The sequence below is a fragment of the Octodon degus genome, unplaced genomic scaffold (genome assembly GCF_000260255.1).
Source record: "Octodon degus isolate 3935 unplaced genomic scaffold, OctDeg1.0 scaffold00023, whole genome shotgun sequence".
Classification (NCBI taxonomy): Eukaryota; Metazoa; Chordata; class Mammalia; order Rodentia; family Octodontidae; genus Octodon; species Octodon degus.
Window position 1 is genome coordinate 5,515,425 of NW_004524599.1, and position 22,500 is coordinate 5,537,924.

At 44.2% G+C, this 22,500-nt stretch overlaps 1 protein-coding gene across 6 annotated transcripts in view; it reads right to left on the reverse strand.

Moving 5' to 3' along the window:
* Positions 1–22,500, reverse strand: part of Phactr1 (phosphatase and actin regulator 1) — a 575,214-nt gene that overhangs the window by 75,967 nt on the left and 476,747 nt on the right. For 5 of the 6 annotated variants that reach the window (XM_023712112.1, XM_023712117.1, XM_023712115.1 and 2 more), the window contains 2 exons: positions 6,144–6,311; positions 3,999–4,205 (listed from right to left, as the gene is read on the reverse strand). In XM_023712112.1, coding sequence (XP_023567880.1) covers positions 3,999–4,205; positions 6,144–6,311 — 375 coding nt within the window. The remainder of the gene's footprint in view (positions 1–3,998; positions 4,206–6,143; positions 6,312–22,500) is intronic. The other variant, XM_023712114.1, reaches the window with a different exon arrangement.

The following is a 22,500-nucleotide window of genomic DNA, read 5'->3' on the forward strand; positions in this document are numbered from 1 at the left end:
AAAACAATGCTAGTTGCTATTATTACCACCAAGTTGAGATGGTCACACTGCAAAGTCCAGCTGCCATGCAAGCCGACTGAACTGTCACCTCTCCGCTCCTGGGTCCCTCACACCCAAGGCGTAGGTTATTCATGCAATGCAAAACACCTGACTTCTGTGACCAAGATGCCTGGAGGGGTGACTGATGGGAACTTAGGGAAGTAAGAAGCCAGGGCTCTGTCTTGGTCTTCCGCAGCCATCCATCACCACGGCAGGGAGAAGCTGTACTGGGGTGCATTCATCTCACACCACATTCTAGACATGACGAGCTTGCTAGAGACTGCACTGTCAGAAGGCCTCATGCCCATGACTTCTGACTCCCTGTCACGGGTCACTGTGCAGGCTCATGATGGAGGAGATGAGCAGGAAGAAAAGGTCAACAAGAAAAGAAGAAAGAGAGTTTGAGAGAGCAAGACAGTCCCTCTCTGCCTGGTTGGAAAACAAAGAAGATGAGCAAGACAGATGTTCTCCAGGAAATTACGGTTTTCCTTGTAAAGTGGAAGCAAGTGCTGAAGTTGAGATAATTCTGCACGGCTCTGCATAAAGATGAACTCAGAAGTGGCTTCAGTTCAGGCTCCTATTTATTTTCTCCATCATCCTACTGAGCCATTGACCACAGTCAGGGCTCTTTTAATCATGCTTGATGCTTTTCCAATGTCCTGTGTTTTCTCTCAAACATGCCAACAGAACAACAGACACTGAGAACATACCATAAATCTCCATTTAGAGTTCTAGAGTTCTTAATTTATTAATTCTTTCTGACATGGCCCAGATGTCTCTAGAGTAATTAGTAACAGAATGGGGTTAACAGAGCTGCCTCATGGTGATACAGATTTATTATAACTGAATGTTCATTTATAAAAATTAAGCAAGTCTAATTGAGTTCAGACCCAAAAGGAGAGTACTAGACTCTCAGTCCCTAGAGGTCTCTACTGGTCTTATCCTGAATAGTTAAGAGATTGGCAGGGACAAAACAGCAAGAATATAATGAATTTTTGTGCATCTAATTTTAAGCTGTATGAAGGTACAGTTTGTAAATAATATAGTCCATTCATTGGAAAGGGACTAAGGAAGCCAGAGAGACCAGGGCAATTTAGACATCTTCAATTCTCCACACAGAGAGAGTCCCAGGGGTATTAGGTCACTTAAGATCCAGAGATTGTTTCGGTCTTGGGAACTGAACTCAGGACCTTGTGCTTGCCAGGCAGGCAACGGACCAAGCTATATCCCCAGCCAGTTATGTCAGTTTAGACGTTAATACACCCGAGTTCATCATAGCAAATTCTGTAACTCTTCTTTTATTTTTATTTTATTTTGTGTGTGTGTGTGTGTGTGTGTGTGTGTGGCCAGCTCAGCCCACCAGGGGGCGGGGCTGGCTGGCATGTGGTGCTGGGGGATTGAACCGCGGTCCCTGTGCTTTACCAAGCTTGTTCTAAGTAGGTGCTTTAGACCATTGAGCCATCTCACCAGCCCCATGTAACTCTTCTTTTAAAGCACCTTATCTACTTGTCTGCTCTCTGTCTCTCTTCCCACTACTAGCAGATGAATTTCTCTGGCTCATACTGCGAAGATTAGAGTAGCTTCTCTGGCTCAAGTCATTCTGTTTACTAGTGATTTGGGGGTTCGCAACTCAAGAGTGACCTTGGTGGTGACAACCCTTCAACTTCTCCTCTCTCTGCTCATTCTACAGAATTATCCAGGACCATATTTGAAACACTAGTTTTCATGATATCATTCCATGCTGTGAAGCCTCCAAAGCCTTCTCCAGTGGGCAGGGAATAAGTCTGTACCTCTGTGTGCCTTTGCCTAGAAAATCTGGCTTCTTAGTACATCCAAGATGAAGCCGCTGTCTGAGCTAAGCCCCCTGTTCCATCACCCCAAACTCTGCCACCTTCGAGCCTGTGACCAGGATCTTTGTTCCTGGCATTCTTTCTCTCATTCTCCACAATGGCCTTCACACTTGAAAAATCAACTCATGTGCCAGACTTCTCTTCAACCTTCTCACTGACTTCAAGGATTACTGTAAATGACACTTATCTTAGCTATATATATGAAATATATCTTCTCTCCATATAAAGCACAGCTGTTCCTTGATAGTGGTGGGGAACTGGTTCTATGACCCTTGTGGAAACCAAATTGCATGGGTGCTCAAGTCCCTTATATGAAATGGCTTCGTATTTACAGAGAACCTACACACATCCTCCTATGTACTATAAGTCATCTCTAGATTATGTATAATCCCTAGTACAGTGTAAATACCATGTATATAATTGTTACATTGTGTTTAGGGAATGAAGACAAGAAAATAAAGTCTCTACACATTCTAGGCAGATGTAATCCCCTCCCCAAATATCTGTGACCTCTGGTTAGCTGCACCAGAGTTGCAGAACTCAGGAACACAGAGGCTGACTACGTGTGTGTTCTTGAGCTGTCCTAGGGTGGCATCCACCTTGATATCTAGCACAGCAGCCTGCTAATGTGGGCACACTGAATCAAGAGGTTCTATATGCACATTTCTAGCCTTATTGATTATTCACAAGGGATTTCCATGCCAAAGACTTCAAAGGTACATAAGCTTTTACTCAGCAATTTTAATCCTAAAACTAAATCAAAGTTAAAGCTGCTTCTTATATGTCAACTGTGGAGGATGTTCCCTGTTGTGTTTTACAAGAGAAGACAGGAGAGTTGTGCGGAGCCAATCCGGGAAATCTTGATCTACACCAAGTGGCTAATAAAACCATGTAGAGTATTCACTAGAATGAGAACCCACCCATGACGTACCACCAGAGGCAACGTGCAGGTGGGCAGACACAAGTGTGTGTCTCTCAGAAGGAGGCCCATGGGGCTGCTTCTCCTTTGTGATTGTTTTGTGAATTTAAATTTCTGGGCACTGAACTAAAGAGCTATTAATGTGTGGAATGGTTCCTTTAGATGGATATTTGTTTTGTCAACTGGATGGATGCATACAGTAGGTCAACATGAGCCTGTGTCAAAATTGGATTTTGATAAGACTCAATGCCATGAGGTAAGTGGCTCGTGGTCTTGGGAACACATCCCTGTGACAGGAGGAGGGAAAACACATCCTGCAGGCCTCTTCTGCAGAATTCCTGTCAGTCCTGGGAAGGCGTTGGTTTTTCTTGAGCCTTAGGTTTTTTTTTACCTCAAGATAGATGAATATTCCTTCCTACCTCCACCCAACTGAAGGTTACAAAACACTATAGAACTCATTTATGTCATATTTATAAAAATGGCAAATATAATGTAAGAAGGCAGCCTATTAGCACCAGGTAGGATTATTATCAGGGTCATTTCCAAATTTTTAAAATTTCTGAATACACCATCACATTAAGTCACAAAGCGGCATTTGATTCATGTGCAAATGTGTAGTGAAATTAAATTTCATTGATCACCCAGCTTCGTAACAGTGGGAACATTCAGTAACACTTCAGAAATGAAAATGTCAAAATCATTTCAGGATAACACTGCTAAACTTATTCTTCCTCTAAAAATATTTCTCATATACCCTGCCGATTACTGTCTTTTTTTTTCCTTCTTCTTCAAGAGAACATACTACTGAGATGAATTGCAATAGAAGAAATATACTGAGTTTTAGACAGCAACTTACAGACAGAACATACAAAGCCTTGACAAACTCACTATGAAAGAAACAAAGCATGATTCTTTATCTTGGTAAACATTTCGATGTCAAATTCCTCCCAGACGGGCAACTAGTCTTGCAGTTGTCACAGAAATACAGTATACATAGCTACAGATACACAGGATGGAAGGCTTCCGGCGTATGGCCATGAATGCATGTGCTGAGACACAGAAACACCCAAACACCCCAGAGGGAACCTCCAGACATGTGCATTTAGGCCCTGGATAAGAAGAACAAGAGAGAAAGAAAGGATCCCTTGAAGGGAAGGAGGGCTGCACGCCCGGAAGACGTGTCCACTCACCTGTTATGTGGTTGGCAATCCGGGCAGTGGGTTTAGGAGGCAGGGCCGGGGGCTGCTTGAGAAGGGACAGCTGCTTCACTGGGGTCTCCTCATGGTCTCCAGAGAAAGCAGCAGGTTTTTTGGGGGGCAGTAGCAGGACTGGTTTGGCTGAAGGATCTTGGGACAGGAGAACTCCAGACTCACTGGCAGAGGGACTCTCTTCAGACACTGAGGGGACAACCACATGATACACAGGAGACATTACACACACGCAGTGCAGGTGGGGCCAGCCAGGGACACAGGACAAAGATGTGGGTCGGCTGGCCAGACAGCAGGCACTAAAGCAAGCACATCAGGAATCCATAGCACAGGAGGCATGGCAGAGGGACAGAGAGGGGACAGAGGATGACAGAAAAGAGAAGGGGAAGGAGAAAGAGGAAAAAGGTGGAGGAAGGACAATTTCTCATCCATCACATCACTGTATCAAACTCTGCGCTTATCAAAGTGTACAGATGCCTCATGGCCTGACCCATGGGGCCTCAGCAAGGGTCAGCACGATCACAGGTGGTTTGGATTCAGCGCAAAGAGTCTGCTAAGCCCAGCCAGAAGGACCCAGTCAGTGCCCGGCCCATTGCTAGGACCTGGGTGCTCCTTGAGGACATGAAGACAGAGGATTCAGATGGCTGATGGTCTGCGTTGCTCACCGGGGCTTGCTTAGGGGTCGGGGCAGCAGGTGCTCTGGGAGGTGGACACCGAGCAGAGCCTGGAGTCAGTGTTGAGTGGCAGCCCCCATCAGGACTCTACCGTGAAGAACACACCTACCCTGCCAGCTCCTGTGACCTCCAACCGGAGGAAAGATGCTCCTGGCTTCTCTTTGTATCCTTTCCTTTCGTCTGTCCGCCTGTCTGCTGGAATTTCGGTGATCTTGTTTCAATTCCCCTTGTTTCTCTTTGCTCTGGTTTGGGCCTGGCATTGCCTTTCCCCTCAGGAACTCTCAATAGGCTTCAGCTGGGAGCTGGCACAAGGTGGTTACATGTACCTTTCTACAGTTCTTCCAGTTTGGGTGAAGATAGAGTGAAACTAAGGCTTTGGTGGGATTACAGACCTCACTGAAACAATCAAGTCACCTGATTCCACTGTGTAAAGGGAGGTTGGGTTAAAAAATACCACGGCTCTCCTTGGAAGACCCTCCCTAGAGGGAAGAATGTGGACAAGTGAGAAAGCTCACCTGGCACAGTGCTTCCCTCCTCCCTGATCGGGGGAGCAGCATTCTGCACAACAGCAAAGCCTGCGAAGGATCCCCAAGAGAAGAGCTCTCCCTGTCTTAGGGACGTCCTTTGTTGTCAGCACTGAGTGCACCGAGGGAACCAGGCCTTACCAGGCCTCACAGTAGAGTGTGGGACTGAACCTCCTCCATCTGCCCACAAGGGCACCCGTGCACGTGAGCTTTTGCATCTGGCATGCAGAAGGGCCTTGGATTTTCTGCCCATGCTCCAGCTAGTCCCAGAGATTCCTCTCTGGTGACATAAGCCATTCCCATCTGTTGGAAGGACTTATCGTTGGGCCGATCAGCCCACTCTGCAAACCTCCTAAGAGCAGTAATGGCCACCTGGGTGCCTCTGGACCAAAGAGAGAGGCCGTGGCCCGGTGGCATCGCCTGACCATCTCCTAGTGGCACACTCCTACTTACCCAGAAAATTGTACACATCTTAATCAACAATTGAATTACCTGAATGTATCCAGGAAACTGACACAAGCATTAATTCTAATACTGAGACTAGAAATTAAAGGGTGTGGCCGAGCCTTTTGAAGAGGCAAGTTAGATACCACGCAGAACATAGGCGTCTGTGCTTTATCTTAACAGAGATGCATGTTCAAAAACAAAACAGACACTTAAGATCATTAATGTGACAAAACAAGCTATAACCCCTTTAAGGTGATTAAAGTTATAAAAAATAATTTTTAACAACCATAGGATAATATATGCAAAATTTCCCTATATTTTCTTATCCTAAATAAATATGAACAATTAATAGGTCAGTTTAATCTACATTTCCAGATTCTCACACAGAGAATGGTCCAAAATAGGACCCTAAGTTCAGCCAGGCCGAGGTCTCCAAGGTGACACTCTGGGGTCCTCCCTGTTGACCCCGCCATGGGCATTACCTGGCCCATCCATGATGTCTGAAGCTTGGAGCACCTCGTACGAGCAGGGATCCCTGGGCATCGGGACTGGCTCCATCTCGGACAGCGCAGGCAGCGACAGCTGGCTGGAACTCAGGGACTGCCCGTTTTCCAGGGAGTCATCTTCATTCGATATGGAGAGCTCCCCATCTGTCAGAGAGAAGACGGTTGCAGAGTCAGACCGTGCCTGCCTTTCAGGAAGGGCAATGCTTAGCGCCTGCTCACCGAGTCTAGCTGCTTCCGAGTCAGCTTAATCAAGGTCATTTTCCAAAACTGACATCTGTTCCTTTGCTTTTAAAAGACATTGTTTTATTTATAAAGACAGGTTCTCTACCCAGCAGGGCAACACTATCCAATGATCTTCAGCAACTTGCTTATTTTCTCACTCTCTTCATAATTCATTCCATTTTCTATTATTTTTTTTAAAAGAAAAGTAAATTAAAAGTTAATTTTTTTGTTCTAATTTTCAAAAATTTGGAAAACCCCAGTAGGTCTCAGGCATGGGAAAACAAGGACTGATAATTTCTACTTTCAGTTCATATCACTGAACAGAAACATGGTACCTGAAGGTCCCAGGAAAATTCTCATCCTGGCCTCTGCTTACCAATTCCTTTAAGAGGCTAAATATTTCCAGAAGCTCCGATCTCTACCTCATAGGCTGCAGCAGCCCCACTGGGAGTGCCAGAATTCTTCCAGTGCCGACCACCCATCACGCCCAATTTGATCTTGCTTACAGCTCAGTGGCACGAGGGGCGGCTGGTTCACACTTCGGTGAGGATCAAAGGCTCCCGTACAATGGCCATTTGTCAGATCAAAACTTCCCCACTGTGATTTCATCATAGCCTCAGGGAGTCTTAGATAACTAGGCATTAAAGTCAAATTAAATTTTTAAGCAGCCTGAAAGCTATTCCAGTCCGATGAATAAACACTCAGATGAAAGGCAAAGTCATGGACACTCAGAATCTCAGAAATCGGCAAAGCAATTACCTGACTTAACATAGAGAAAAAAATGACTTAGGGTAGAAATGAAATGGTGGGGTACCTCCAGGGTTAAGCTTTTACTTTCACTTGCTCCTACCGAAGTCTTCATTTCATAGAGCTCTGATGTACTGTGGCCCAGGATTCTCCCACCCACCCCATCAGAACCGGCCCGTGAGAGGTTCAACAGGGTCATCTACCGACTAGAAAGCTTTCTGCAGCACATGATTCAAGGACACATGATGATAGACCTGAATCTTCTGCAAACATTAAAAAAAAAAAATTCTTGCACATGCAAAAGAAAAATCATCTGAAGTAGACACTAGAAAGCGCTGGCATTTATAGACCTGTTGATTTTTTTCTTATTTAGCTCTTTGAAAAATGTCTAGGACAAGGCTGGTGAGATAGCTCAGTGGACTAAATGCCTGCTTAGGCAAGCACAAGAAGCAGGGTTCGATCCCCGGCATCACAAGCCACACTGGCCCTGCTCTCTGGGCATGCTGAGCCGGCCAGTGAGTCAGGTTGTGGTGGTGCACGCCTGTAATCCCAGAGCTGGGGAGGCTGAAAACAGGAGGATCACTATGACTCCAAGATGCGTAGTGAGACCCTGTACCAAATACATTTTTAAAAAAGTCCACTATAGCAGAAGTAGTTGCTATGGCATTCCTACTGCGGTTGTAGTAGTACTAAGTTACCAAATTTTATTTCTTGTCTTTTTGTATTACTATAAGTGAAATTTGCATGACCATCATCTTGATGATTATTCTGCACTGGATGAGGATCAGAGGTGGTTACTTGGCTATGTCCTCACAGCTCCTCACAAAGTAACTTCCAATGTTTTATGCTATCATGAAAACAGGCTGGAAAGGCCATCTACCTGTATAGAATCTTTTCCTTGCATTTAGAACTCTCCCCCTTCAGGATAAATTGCACTAAATAAAATTTGGGTGTGAGAGTTGGGAAAAGGCAGGGTGAGAAGAAGTTAAGCCCCAAGAAAAGAAACAAAGGAATGAAAGAAGCTATCAGACATGTGCTCAGAATACTTGGACTGTATATCCAAGGAGGAGCTGTCCTGTATGGAATTTTTCATGTTCTTCTTTTTTTAAAAAATCAGGGATTGAACTCAGGGCCTTGTGCTCTCCAGGCAGGCGGTATGCTGCTGAGCTATATCCCTGGCCCTCAATATTTTAAAAGTGCAACTTATATCAATGTTCTTATCTAAAGTCTTAGCTTAAAAGAAACATTTTTAAAAAATGGGTTTTTTTCACTGATTGTACCTATCTCTAGTGGAAATCATGCTTGTGATTTTTTTTTAATGTGTCTGGTACAGGGTCTCACTACACAGCTTGGACTCCTAGTGATCCTCTTGTCTCAGCCTCCCCAGTGCTGGGATTATAGGCAGGTGCTACCAGGCCTGATCACTGTGGTCTGCTCAGCGCACCTGGGGGTAGGGCCGGTGCGGTATGTGGTATCAGGAACCAAACCCTGGTCCCTGTGCTTACCTAAGTAGGTGCTTGGTCCACTGAGCTATCTTGCCGGCCCCATGCTTGCTTGCTTGCTTTATTTATTTATTTATTTATTTATTTATTTATTTAGTGGAACTGGGGATTGAACTCAGGCTCTGTGCGGGAAGTGCTTATTCTACTGAGCCATTTTCCTGGACTCTCATGCTTGTGATTTTATTCCAAGTGCCAGGTTTTAAAATTTTAATCATCTGTTGTTCAGTTGCTGTCACGTGCTTTATATCAGGGCTTACATGGTTTGGATGTTGAATGCCCCCCAGAGGCTTCTTTGTCAGAGAGCAGCTTTTGGGAAGTGCTGTGGTCCTTGAAAGGTGAAGCCTAGTGGGAGGTCCTTCAGCTGTTGGGGTGTGTCTTCAAAGGGGACAGTGGGTCCCTGTTCTCTTTTTCTTGCTTACCTATAATGTAAGCAGCTTTCTCTGCCTCATGCCCTCCCCACTGTCACCTGATTCCCCATCATGGAGCTCAATTTTAGACTAGAACCTCCAAAACCATGAGCCAAAATACCTCCTTTCTCTTCATAAATTAATTATCTTAGGTAATTTGTTATAGTAACAAGATACTAACTAACACAGGGAGATTCCCTGTTTCAGGGTGACTGACATCAACTTCTGGTCAAATAAATTTTCTCAAAGCTGAAGGTCATCTGTAGTTGTTATTTACAGATGAATTTCACCATGGCGGATGGGTGACAGAAATTCATTCAGGGTCTCATGGACAGTTAGATAACAGTTCCTACTTTGAAAAAAATTACATGAAAAGTGGACTTTTTGTTTTGCTTTGAGAAGGTGTAGCGTTTATGGGAGATAAAAGGAGGTGTCAATTCTAATTTTTAAAATGAAAAGCACTTTGAAAAACTTAAGATCACCATTGAATCTGATCTTCTAGGCAATGAATTATGGTTTATATAAAAATCCATGTGTAAAAGTTATTTCAAGTCACTTTCATAAATAATAGTTGACTATGGGTGTGAAGAAAAATTACTTCATATCTATACACTGAACCATAAATAATTTTCATATGATAAAAAATGAAAACTAAAACTGAAAACCTAGAATAAAAATAGAAAAAAGAATAGTAGAAACAAATACATATTTATTTGTTTCAGTTGTGTACAAAGGGAAGCAGAATAGTTTTGTTTTCCTCATGAATTTTTCTGATTTTTAATTTGCAAAATGGAATGCTGTATATTGAAAAGAGGGAAAAAAGGCAACATAATGGAAAAACTATGAGGTAAACACAGCTTATAAAAGAACACACTCTTCCAGGAAGAAAAAGCATTTGTACAGGGAAATAGAACTGAATCCCCAGGGCCAATTGCAAACGCACAACATTGCTGGGAGTGAGAAAATGCAAAGAGGTGTCCACGGGGGTGACGCTGAGACAGGAAAATGTCTGTGAAGTGATGGCCAGTGAGACATCAGGAATGAGAGCAATACACACACGTCAGCGACAATGACACCGACGTGGAACACTGGTGGGCGCTGGCAGCCTTCTAAAGGGAATCTGGAAGGGTTGCAGCAGGGTTTCATGACCACTAACTTGTTTTATCCCAAAAGGATGCTAATGTTTATTTCCAGAAATAACAATAAAAAAATTGTACGCTGCTTTATTAAGTTGAATGAAAAATAAGTTTTCGTTAGAGGCGTCAAGGCCGTCCTTGCTCTTTTGGATCTTGGCAGGAGGAGTTTTCCCTAATGGCGCAGGATTTTTGCCCCGTTTCTGATCACCGAAGTAGTCATTTCTAAGTAAGGCACAGCCACTGGCTCCTGGTTTTGGCCGGGAGGAGCTCCGATCGCTTTTCCTGCCCTTCAGGGAGCAGGGCGGATGCGCACACACTCCTCGCGTCTGGGCCGAGGGCAGGAGCCGGGGCTGGGAGCTGGAGACCCGCAGCTTGGAGGCCTGCTTCCCACTTCCTCCAGCCCCGCTTGCAGATCGCACCTCCCAAGAGCTCCTCCTCCTTGTCTTATTTTTCAAAGGACGCTGAAATCCCTCACAGTTCTGAGGGAAGAAAGGGAAAAGTGGAAGGGCGGTGTTAAAGGCGCGCCTTCCTAGAAGCCTGCCCGCAGCACCCAGAAGCGCACAGTTTAGCACCCCGGACGCGGCCTGGGAGAGACCAGGGAAGACAGCGACACGGAGAGCGGCAGAGCTGGACCCAGACCGCGGGAAGCGATGCCACCGAGCTTCCTAGCCTCTGTGCACTTCCACTTCTGACCTCTGACGTCAAGACTACACGGGGCTACACCCAATCTCCTTCTGATTGGCGTGATCCTTGCAGGAGGCACCGGGGAAAAGACAACGAGCCCAGCACTCAGCCCACGCTTCACATGAGCCCGAATTCAGCCATGAGCCAAGAAAGCAAAGCGCTTCACATTTAGATTTTCTTTTTCTGGTCTGACTTAGTCTGTTTCGCTATATTATATAGCAAGAAACTGGGGAGGAAATGCATGTGCTTCTGGCTTGTACTGTTCTATGTTTCTATTTTAAAGATGGTCAGAGAAGCTGTAGTGTACATCTCGAAGCTTGTGCTTATTACATAGTCTGTGGACACAGCAGAAACACGGACAGGAAAAAGGAATGGAGAAGAACACATTCGTGGAGCATTTTCTTTTCTTTCTTGCTTTATTTTTTTGCGGAACCTGGGATTGAACTCAGGCCCTTGTGCTTGCCAGGGAAACGCTTATTCCACTAAGCCATCTCTCGGACCCAAATGTTCAGAAGTTTTTTTTTGGCTCAGGATGCCTTTAGGGCAGGTCTGGTAAGGCTCGAGGATCTGGGGCTGGAGCCACAGCATCCTGATTACTTCGTTTAAGAAGTCACTTAAACTACTGAGCTAATTGGCATGCCCCCTGTGGAACATTTTCAATGTCAAGTACTACGTCAGATGTCTTATTTGTGCTAGTTATTATAAAACCTTAGAAACAATATGTCAGGAATTCACTATGTATCACGTTCTTTTTTGCCACTTCACCAAAGCTCCATTGAAATTGGCACCCAATTACCATCAATGTAGGTAAATTGCAAATCAGCATAGCTACTAAGTACTGGGTCAGTACACGGTAAATGTGAGTGTATGCTCTCATTTAAAATGGTTTCCCCTAAGTTTGCAGACCAAAATTAGAGAAAAAGGAGGGCTACAAGGAAAGCCAACATTTTGGCCCTAGCCTTCTAAGGTCAATTAAGACTCAGGACATATGAGAACTTGTACTGTGACGTCATGTACCCCGGTAGTGTCCCAAATTTTCTGATCAAGAAGATTATGGGGCCAAAGAGGAAAGTGATCGATGACTTAGAGTGTGCCTAAGGAGAGTCACATGGGGAGAAGACACTCTCTCAGGCTTTCACAGAGAGCACATTGGCCAAGCATTGGCCGTGACTCATCCACATGGCTGCACTGACAAAGGTTCTACAATCTGAGGTACAGGATCTCAGAATAAATCCTAAGGGCATTTCACTGACCTTCTCAGACCAAAAAGCTACAACTCTTGTTGCACAGGTCCTGCTTTACCTTGGTCTTAACCATCCAGTAGAAAAGTATGAAGATGAAATATAGGAAGTAAAGCCATGTTGTTAGGTTGAGCTGTGGGGGACTCAGGTGAATAATTTCTGACATTGCCAGTTAAACAGAGGACCCAATGCTATTATGGGCTACTGGACTCTTTTGGAATATTTTGCTGAGTTTACACACCTATAATATTCAACAACGGAACTTAAAAAAATTGGGATATAACTATGAATGTCCATTTTGTATCTGTGTATTCAAAGTGGTTGGGATAGATATATAGTTGCATTCTCTTAATGAATAGAATGATTTGTTCTAATGGTGTTTGTAAGTAGGATCACAGGTCTGCATCTTGTACAGCAATTAACCACTGGGAAGAATGTATGCAGTGTATTATTTGTTGAAAAAAAAATAACATTTTTGGTCTACAAGCTTTGAAATACTACATGAATATAACATATGTATGTGATAGTACAAATCTGATGATGTCTGCCTATACTTATACAGAAATTGTGTACTTAAACCCATGCAAATTTTCCTATGAAGAATTTTATTGTTATCATATGTATTTGTTTTCCTCTGTGGAATGTGAAAATAAATAGAAAATGTGTTTTACCAAAAAAAAAAAAAAATGGTTTCCGTTGTCATCCTTAAGTAAGGAGGACAAAAAAGGTAGCAATTGTTTATACATATGTGGTTGTCGCAATTAAAATTCAAATTGTTAATGGTTAGTCCTCTTAGTAAAGGCTACATTTCTGCCCCCACTGTCAAGAAAGACTACGTAAAATGTCACATGACAATCTGAGACAGAAAATACAGGGAAGTCTTAGTTAAACTGGATCTTTGTTGATGGCGCAAATGTGTGGAACCTAAATAGCCATTTGTGAAAATTCAAATGCATTTTAATTTACGGATTATCACCAAGGGTTACAATCAAAGCAAAACAACACAGTGGAGCCACCTATGTTCAAGCAAATAATCACCCTTGTAAACACAGTCACAGGAGCCTGATGCAAGCGTCTGATTGCCGTCCCCCTCCAAGTGCTACGCTTTGGCTCGTTCTGGCTTCTCAGTGTAGCTCCCTAGACGTCCTCTCAGACCGAAACAGGGCATCTTATCCAGTGGCTGAAGATCTGGAGACTGTTTTCTGCAGAAATGACACTCGCACGGCGGTGGTCCTCATGTGAGAGTTTCAGATCAGTGAACCTGACACGGCGACATCGTTCTCTCCTTGCACTGACACGTGTTTGGTACAGGAGCAGAGAAACCTCACCCAGCAAGAGGCACAGCCACCACCTTGTAACCCACGAAGGTGTCTTTTGGGCAACAGATTCAGAGCTCTGAAAAAGCTTCTTAATCCCAATAACCTTTTAAATCACTGTCCTTAAAGCGCTGAGCTACTCTCACAGTCAGTAAGGTGATGCCACAGTCAATTAAGACCTAAGTTATCTAAGGGTTTTGTGGATGCGTTAAAAGATTTACACCTAAGGAGCGCTAAATGGCTCACTGGCATTTGTCAGTCTTGATGGAGACAGTTTGTTCTACTTGCCTGAGTTCGGGGAGCTGATGTGAGTAAATGAAGCAGCTGCTGTAGGCAGTTCATGAAACTGCAAAGGCAAAGCATTGACAGCCATGTATTCCTTTAGGGGAAGCCAAAAGAACGAAGAAGTGCTATGTTCACGTACCAACTCCTTGTGGTGAATGCAGTCACTACATTCTGCACACACGTATACAGAAATAAAGCAATTGAAAGGGCAGTACATCTCCAGGAGCCCCCATCTAATTATTAATGAATATTATTGTCATTTGACTCTTCAGCATTTAAAAAAAAGTGAAGAGAAGTCAATAAAAAATTAAAAATAGCCTTTTGGTCACATTTTTTTTTTCACAGTGAAAAATGTTATCGTGTGTGTGTGTGTGTGTGTGTGTGTGTGTATGTTTTGTGTGTGTGTGTGTGTGTGTGTGTGTGTGTTTCAAGGCACCTGTGTACCACCAGGGTTTAAGGTAGATATTGCAATTCCCTGAGACCAGGCTATATTTTCAGAATCAACAAATCAGGGAATCATCCAGTTTATCTTTTACCTCCACCTGCCATTAGAGGTCTTTGGATTATTCTGACCAGCACATATACAAGAAAAAAAATCAAAGCTATGTGGTTCCTTTCTGTCTACTGCAGGCATCTTCTGTGACACGCAGGATTCTTTAGGGGACTTTTTTTTTTTTTTTTTCTCAGAACTGGGGATTGAACTCAGGCCCTTGTGCTTGCCAAGCAAGCGCTTATTCTACTGAGCCATCTCCCTGGCCTGCAGGATTCTTTAGAGCCAACTACCTTGAAAAATCTATGCCATGTGTGTATCAGGCTCAGAATGTAAGTGGTTCTGTGATACTGTGGGTGACTTCATACACGGAGTGGAATGGTGCGTATTTTTGTGCTAGAGAACTTTCCTCTTTTTTCTTTTTCTGGGTGTTGCAATGCTTTGTGTTCAGACTTCCTCTAAGATACTGCTCCTTCCAAGATACCTTCCCGGAGTTCCCAGGCCCAGGCAAATGACACTTTCACATGCTAGTACTCTATTTTCCCCACCATAGCTTCCAGCCTGCTCTGCCTATCACCAGGACCGGAAGTCATCCAGTTATCCAGAGATGGCTCCCTTGTCTTCCTCCTATTTCTGATGCCAAGAGTGACAGCTGTACATTACAGACACCAAGCCAACTGCAGTGCCTGTGTAGATTCAGTGGGGAAAGTTTACTGCTGTTGCTGCTGCTACTGCTTCACGGATTCCTCTGGCTTCTCTGAGAACTTAGTGTTACTTGCATACCTAGTTTGCATCCCAATTTACTTTTGTTCTCTTTATTGTTCAAACCATTCTCTGTCTTTCTCAATTTGACACCATTACATTTTAAAAGGTGGGTTTTGCTTAAAATACCTCCACAAACAAGTCTGGGTAACTCGCAGCACTGAATGCTGGGGTGCTAGGCACATGGTTCTCTGCCACCAGGCTGGAGGGAAGCACTCTCCGTGCTCACACTTATGACCCCTGGCCTTCCGAAGACGCCATTTCTAGGTGAGCCATCGGAAGAGTTCAAAGTGTGCCCAGCCTCGGTGCCCCACAATGGCTGTCACAAGCATTTCCCATAAACTCGAAGTCGTTACACCTGGATGCCAGGTAAAATACAAGGATTGCAATAGGCTCAAGCCCCCAATTGTCACTTCTAAGACAGAGAAGAATTGTTATTTTCATTTGGAAAAGATCTTTGAATTTAAGTATCAAGCATTTTCCTCTTGAATGCCAGAGGAAGGGAAATATAAAAAGGGTTGTGCTGGCCTAACTGAAGGGGAAAACCACACATTGGGGCACTTTTTTATTTGCTGTAAAATTTCTCTAACTCCAGCAAACACTCGCAGGCTTGGGCTCCCTGTGAGTTCTGTCCATTCCTGTGAGCTCACCTGCTCCTCACCTCCTCTTCCCTTCACCCCAACTCTCTCTGCAGGCTGCCACATGGAGGGCACAGACCTGCCCAACCTGTGGGCCTTGGGTCACTCCTTCCATGGTAGAGGGCTACATGGCCCCCCTTAAATACACCCATGCTGTATGCAGCAACACCACTGTAATAGAACTGGGGTTTCCTGGAGAAGTAGTGATTAAAACAATAGCAACATGGCCAACAGGATCCTTAACACTGTATGCACATTGCATCATATTCATTCATGAGCTTATTTGCAGTAGCCACTAACTACAATCTAGATCAAGGTCCTCTGACTACCAATGTTTGAAGCTGTCCTCTTCCCTATGGGTTCTAAGCAGGGACACGTGGTCCTAACAGGGTCCTTGTAAGGCCACAGTCACTACTGGAATGACAGCTGCAGCCAGACCAGGGGTCTCCTCATGGTCCTTTCTCAGTGTGGGGGACCGCTGAGCAGGCAGGACACTGACTGGTAGAGTTTCCTTCAAGACATTCAAAGGCACTGCCTGGAATGCAGTGGTCAGCACCTAGACACCAGGGGTGATTGAGAAATGCAGTGAATGCTTAAATCTGAAAAAACCTTATTTCCATAAATGACATATTGCCAAGAATGATGGGATAAGTGTGCTCAAAGCAAGGTGAGTATTTTGAGAGGGACGTTGGTGGTGTGTCTTTTGCTCCAGGATAGTTTTAAAATCTAAACGGTCACCATCGATTTTGATCACCTCCTGCTGCTCAAACTTTTATGGAAATTTCTGTCAAGTGAGAACATTACAGTGTGTCTCCTTGGCCTCATTCACAGGGTCTGCATGGTGCAAGGGCTGGCTCTTCCTCGAGTCAGGATGACTCTGGAACATAAAGGTTTTGATTCTATTCAGGACTCCGAGGAAGCCCCGGCATCCCAACTAGAAGGTACCCATGAGAGAGGATGTCCAGAGATACTTCAGAAAGTGGCAAGAAGGGTGGGCCACGTGCATTAGGAGCAGGTGTGTGTGTGTGTGTGTGTGTGTGTGTGTGTGTGTGTGTGAATGCGTCTTTTACTGGAATAATTTTTTCTTGAATTAAACATTCCCTGTAGGTTTTGGAACACACCCGGTACATAACAATATGCCCAATATAATACTGCCTGTTTAATAACTAGCAACAGTTTCACAAACTATGAAACTGTGAATAAATAAATAGGATTCTTGTCCTGGATGTTGCCTTTACAGGTGACTAAAGCATGCAGAAAGGACTTTGCATTTGCGTCCGTCTCTCCTGGCAGGGCTCTCGCTGACCACTAGCCACGGCCCAGGCACAGTGGTAGGCGCTCGGGCGACATCTGTGAACAAACCGCCCCCCGGATGGAGGAGGTGACTGTCAGGAAATGTCACCCTGTCACGGGCAACACACAGAGCCGGTGAGAACTGGCAGGAGCTGACTGAATAGAGAGAAGGGAGGACACAGCTGAGCCACAGCTGAGCAGGAGCGAAGACCTTGGGGAGGGGGCTGACATTTTAAATTTGGTGGCCCCGAGGTAGGTGTCACCATGAAGGTGGTGTCTAAGCAAAGACCAGAAAAAAGGAACTAACGTGTGGCCATCTGGCTGTCAGCATGGGGACAGCCACTGTGCGTTTGAGGGCCACAGCGAATGAGGAGCCGGTTTGCAAGGAGATAAGCACACATCAGGCCCGGAGGGCAGACTGTGTAGGGCTTGGCAGGCTGTGCAGGAGCTCGTTTTTTCCCTGGGAGAAGAAGCCAGGAGCAGCTGCAGGCTCTGAGCAGTGTGCTGCTGTACTTGGATTTACAGAGAGCCAAGAGAGCAAGCGCAGTACAGGGTCCGAATTTAACACAAACATGGGGAGCCACTAGGTCACAGGTTGCTTTCCAGTAAGGGTAGGCTCTAGGTTCAGACTTTGGGAGCCCACACACAGTTGCAGCCACAAGATGACATCCCCCAGCTTGCTGTAAAAGTATCCCCTGCCCCAAAAGGCCCTCTACAATTGCCTGTAGCTAAAATCACAGCCCGCTTCGATTTCCTTATTCTGCAAGTAGGTTTCCTGCCAGGGCGCCCACCACTCCTGGACAGCATGCAATTCGCTCATTATTTTGCACTTCCTTTAGTGGAATGTACGCCATGAGAATGCAAGGTTTCCTCTTTCTGAGGGTCGCTGTGGCCCAAGCCCTACATAAGACCTGGTGCAGAAGGATCGTGCTAGCGAATGAATGAACTCTGCACGAATCTAGGAATACACAGAACGTTTATAGTCAAGTTTCATTTGCTGAAATTCAGCCTTAACTTAAACCGATAAAAACAAGCTATCTGTCAAATTCTAGGTTATTTCCCCCTTTTAATCAGCTTAACACCTCTACTGTTCAGCATGCTAGTGGTTCATCCTAATGCCAACACTGTGCTCTCCACAGCTAGGATGGCCATATTGCAGAAAATTTGGAAAATGGAAGAAAAAGAATTTATACTGTCATACCATTGTCATCACTGCCCCAACAGAATTAAAAAATTTCTCTCGTAGACAATTTTCAAAGTTTTCTGCATGCTTGCCTGTTCTTGACACAGCTAGACATCAGCCTTCAAATTTTAAACTTTTATCTAAACCTCTTCTAGATTCTCAAAGTACGTGATTCCACATGGAAACTAATTCTAAACATATGTCATTGAAGAACTACTCTTACTACTGCTAACATAGTCTATTCAGTGAGAGGATTTGTGGAGATATTTTAGATTCTCCTTGTTATTTTTTTAGATCCAAGTTCTCATTTCCCTGATTTGAATCCATGGATTATTTGGGATCTTAACCCAATAAGAAAAAGATGTATATGTATATGCAAAATAGTTAGAACAGATATACAGCTACTTTCTCTTAGCTCAATGAGAAAGATTTGTACTGTGTTTAGACAAGATATCATGTCTGCATCTTGTAGTCTGAATAACTACTACAAAGACAACAATATGCAATGTATTAATTATTGTAACTGTCCCACTAACCCGTTTTGAAACTATCTCATTGCATTAAAAAACTTTATTAAACAGAGTGAAAGAAAAAGAAAAACAAAGAATTTTACAAAGAATGGTTAGAGTGATAAAATCTCATTCATTTTTAGTTTACCCAGCCCACATAGTTACAGATGTTCAGCTGGGCCTGGTGGGGCACGCCTATAATTCCAGCATTCTGAAGGCTGAGGCAGGAGGATTGCCATGAGTTCAAGACCAGCCAGGGCTACACAGAATTCAAGGTCAGCCTGAACTGTATAGGGAGAACCTGTCTCAAAAAATAGTAGTTATAGACTTCAACTTGATACAGCCAACTCACCTATATACTTTCTTTTCTTCTCTCTCTCTCTCTCTCTCTCTCTCTCTCTCTCTCTCTCTCTCTCTTTCTTTTCTTGCAGTACCGGGGATTGAATTCAGGACCCTGTGCTTTCCAGGTAGGTGCTTCTTCTACTGAGCCATCTCTCAGGCCCTCACCCATGTACTCTCTACGAATAGGGGAGGAGTCGCTAAGCAAAGGCAGTGACAAGAAGACTGAAGAGGAAATCCTCCCCGCTGAAGGGAATTAACTGCTTCCCGGCATACCAGCACCTGTGGACCTTGTGCTCAGATTAATAACATCAACAAGAATGAAAATGGGGAATGGGATTTTCAGGAAGAGGATGGAGGCCAGTGAGAAAGGGATAAAAGAAATTAACTTCATTATGTACCTGTCCCTACTCCCCAGATGAACATGTGCTTCGTGTGCTTCAAACATGCACTAATAAAAAAAGACAAGGCCATAAAAAAGAAGGTACTTTTGTTCCCACAAGTTGTGACTTCTTTTGTTAAGCTACAGAGCCACCAGGGTGACACACACCTTCATCCAGTAAAAGTAATCCATGTCATAGTAAGGCATGACTACTTCAGAGCGTTTCTGAGTTTCCAGATGGGGCCACAAAGGATCGGGGGAAAGGCTGGGGGAGCTGCTGCTGTGCTGAACAAGCCCTGGCTGTGACAGTCACACTCACTGAGGTACTGGGTGATGACCATGTCACACTGTCCCCCTGGCCATATAGGGACAGGACCTTCCAGCAGGGCCTGGAGATTAAGGCCACTCCAAGGAGTGCTGAGGGGGGTACAGAAAGCCAGACACTAGAGGAGAGAGACACAAGTCTGGATTCTTTGCTTGGGAGCTTAATGGACCACACAGAGGCTGCTGCAAGGGCTTCGTCATATGCAGGTGGTTAAGAGGCTCAGCACCGGAACTCTTGGACCCAGCAGGCTCAGACAACTACAGAGAGAGTGAGAAATGATGGCACTGCCAGCCAGCCCTGAAGCATGCCACCAGGGTAGGGACAGAGTCGTGTGCATCCCCCTGGCATCTTGGGCTGCTCATTTGTGCCAGGAGAGATGGTCTGAAAGCTCCCCGGGACCTGCCATGATGGGAATGGGTTTGGTGAGACAGCCCAGTGAAAGGAAGCAGCTCTCCAGAGAGTGGGTCAGAGGCCAGGAAACACACCTGCCTTTTGATGTTGGCATCCTGACCAGGCACGTGGAAGGCCTGAAAAATGCAATAAGCTGACCCCATCAGTAGCATCTCAGGAGTGCTTGGATGACAGGCACAGACTTGAAAGAAAAATGTTTAATGATCTGGCTGTCAGATGACACCAGCCTGAATCAGTAACAAGACCTGACACAGACAAGTCCTACTTGTGGCTGCAACAAGTTGGAAGTGACAGTTGTCATCTCACTGAAAGTCCCAAGATAGAGACTCTATGTTATGGTTTGTGTCTAGTCGTCCCCACAAAACCTCATGCAGTCATGGGGTGAGCTTCTAGAGTTTGTGATTAATTCATGATCCACGCTGGGATTTTGGGTATGCGCGCTATAAGTACCCTGGGTTAGGTAATCATCATACAATATATGGAAGGGAGAGAGGCTGCCTAGCTGCAGCAGCCCCTGCTCCTCTCTTTGCTTTTTTCTGTTTTCCACCATGAACTGCTGCCCTCTGCCATGTGCCATGCTGCCTTGGAGTCAGCTGAGTACGGACTGAAACCTCCACTAACTGTGAGTTAAATAAACCTTTCCTTCCTTAACTTTGGGTATTGGATATTTTTTCTCAGCAACAAGAGACAAGTAACTAAGACAGTATAGATCTCAGAGTGGGAGAAAGAGGAGAGAGAAGAAAGAAAAGACAAGAGAAAAGGAAAAAAATAAGAAGAGGAGATAGAGGAAGAGAGGGCAGGAGACAGGGAGAGAGAACAGAGAATATGAACAACAACACATTTGAAACAGCAAAGCTATTAGAAAACAGAAGCCAAGAAGATATAATGCTAATGGGAAAAATACACCCCAGGCAGAGACCTGATAAGCAGAATACAGAAGGAACTCAAAAAAAATTAGACCATCCCCAAAATAAGGACCCAGTCAAAACAATGGGCAACTGAAATGGAAAGCCACTTCTCAGAAGCAGCACAGATGGCCAATAAGTGCGTGACAAATGCTCAGTGTCACTGGCTAGTAGAGACATGCAAATGCAAACAGCATTGAGATTTCATCTCACTCTTCAAAGAATGGCTACCATCAAGAATAAAATCATAAGTAGGCTGCTGGGGGAAAAAGAACCTTTCCACATTGTTGGTGAGAATATGAAATAGCACAACTAGTATGGAAACCAGTATGAAGATTCCTCAAAAAATTAAAACTAGAAATTCCACTTGACGCAGCTCTCTCTCCCAGGCATCTTCCCAGAATACCTAAGACATTATATTATAGATACAGGCGTGTTCATGTGTATAGCAGCATAGGTCATGATCACTACATCTTGGAATCAGCTTATATATATAGCATGCCCTTAAACAGACCAACAGATAACAAAAATATGGTAGAGATACCTTAATACAATGCTATTTGGCTATAGAGAAGAATAAGTGAGTCATTTGTAGGAGAACAGACACAACTTGAGACCACAACATGAACTGAAATAAATCAGACCCACAAGCCTAAATACTCATATGGCTTCTCTCACATGAGGCATTAAGGTATAAATGAAGAGCAAAATAAAAGATGAGGAGATAGATCTTCTGCAAATGGGGAGGGGAGGGGAGCAAGAGGCCGAGGGTGGGGGGTGTAAAAAAGGATGCATGGCGCTCCTGTGCCAACTACCTACAATGAATGTGGTCGTGAACTGAGGACCGTGCAAATGGGGGGGACGAGGATCCAGAGCTTGGGGAGGTCAAGAGGAAGGGGAGGGAGGGGCAGACACACAGCCACGGTATGCTTAGTGTACGGAGCTGCTCCTTCAGATGAACGTGAACATGATGGACTGCAAACAAGTCCTCATAACATGTAAGACTTAACAAGAGATTGAGATTGACATAGACAGAAAAGATCACATTTTGAGATTTTCACATAAAAAAATTACAAAAGCGATTTCACTTTTTTTTGCTGATTGCATCCTGAAATGATAATATTTCAGGTATATTGGCTTAAATAAAATATCTGATTAAAAATTTAACAGATATACAAACTACTGCGAACATTTTTGTTTAAGTAGAGTAACTCTGAAACATTAGCTTGGACAATTGGCAAGAGAAATAAATAAAAGGAGTATGTATAGCAAAGGAATGAGTCAAACTGTCCTTATTTGCAGAAGATGTGGCCTTTTATGTAAGAGGAGGAAAAGCTTCCGCCAAAGGCCTTCTCCTATTAATAACCAATGTCAGTGATGTAGCAAGATATAAAATCAACACACAAAAAATCAATAGCATCCCTGTATCTCAATAATGAATTTGCCAAGAAAAAATTAAAATAATACTATTCACTCAATCTTAGCCAAGAGTCTGAGAAGTGATAATAATACCATTCAGAATATTATCAAGAAAAATAAAATACTTAGGATTACTG